At 36.6% G+C, this 1,053-nt stretch overlaps 1 protein-coding gene across 1 annotated transcript in view; it reads right to left on the bottom strand.

The window, feature by feature from the left end:
* LOC119582074 (terminal nucleotidyltransferase 4B-like) overlaps positions 1-1,053 on the bottom strand; it is a gene marked incomplete in the record, with an annotated part of 31,298 nt that overhangs the window by 5,521 nt on the left and 24,724 nt on the right. Inside the window, 2 exon segments of the mRNA XM_037930322.1 lie at positions 29-175; positions 619-765. Coding sequence (XP_037786250.1) covers positions 29-175; positions 619-765 — 294 coding nt within the window.

The raw sequence follows: 1,053 nt of genomic DNA, 5'->3' as shown, positions 1-1,053 counted from the left end.
CACTAACTAGTGTGCTGGCAACACTTACCTGAGACAACACAATATATGCATATTCAAATGCCTGTTTAACTTGTAGCACACCATACGAAGACCGCCCTATGTCATTTCCTGGTATTAAGGGATCTTCAATACACAACACTGCTGGTGTGTGACCTTCACGCATGTCTCTTTGTACCTAGAATATACCCAAAAGACTTTGCGTTATCTACAAACAGCAATAAGTTTCAAGTTCCTTCTGGCTTGTCTGGTATAAAGTGTGGTACTATCCTCTGTATCAATTATTTGATCTCAGTTTTATAACAAGTAAAAAAATATATATTATTTTTTTGTAGCTTCTAATATCTGGCCAAGGTAGTGTCAAGCCATGGCTTTTCTCATTTGGAGAACCCTGGATATATAAAAGCACACATCACCTTCTCTATATGAATAATCAACAACAGAATCAAGATAAATAAGAATCAAGAGACCCAGGAATCAAGATATTTAAGAATCAAGAAACTCGGAAAATCAAGATATTTAAGAATCAAGAAACTCATAAAATCAAGATATTTAAGAATCAAGAAACTCAGAAAATCAGAATGATTAAGAATAAAGCAAGCTAAACGTTTCATCACATACCTCATCTTTGGAGATATAGGCGCCTCCTTCCTTGATTCTGATGCCAGTCTTCAAGTAGTTGAAGTGTCGACCATACAGCTCAAAGAACTCGATTAACAGGACACCAAGGTTAGCATTGGGCTGCGATGCGTCTAACCGTTGGTGTAGCTGCAAAAGCAGTGAGTTACTTAGGACACCATAATGAAAGCCATACCTTTACGAAAAAAGTCAGCCATCACAAAAACCTATTTACTTGAAATAACCATTCCAAACATTTATCTACTTGGACGTACATCACAGAAATCTATTTCATATGGAAGTATATCATAACTAAAATCCATTTTCTTGGAAGTACACCATCAAAAAATTTGGAGGTACACTTGCTAAAAATAAAGGATCCTTCCCTCAGGAGTAGATGAAACCGAAACAATCTCTAGGAGGTTGACTCGGAAAGGT

Source organism: Penaeus monodon, chromosome 15, assembly GCF_015228065.2.
Source record: "Penaeus monodon isolate SGIC_2016 chromosome 15, NSTDA_Pmon_1, whole genome shotgun sequence".
Lineage (NCBI taxonomy): Eukaryota > Metazoa > Arthropoda > Malacostraca > Decapoda > Penaeidae > Penaeus > Penaeus monodon.
Note: the sequence above shows the minus strand (reverse complement) of the source record. Positions and strands in the feature narration are given on the sequence as shown.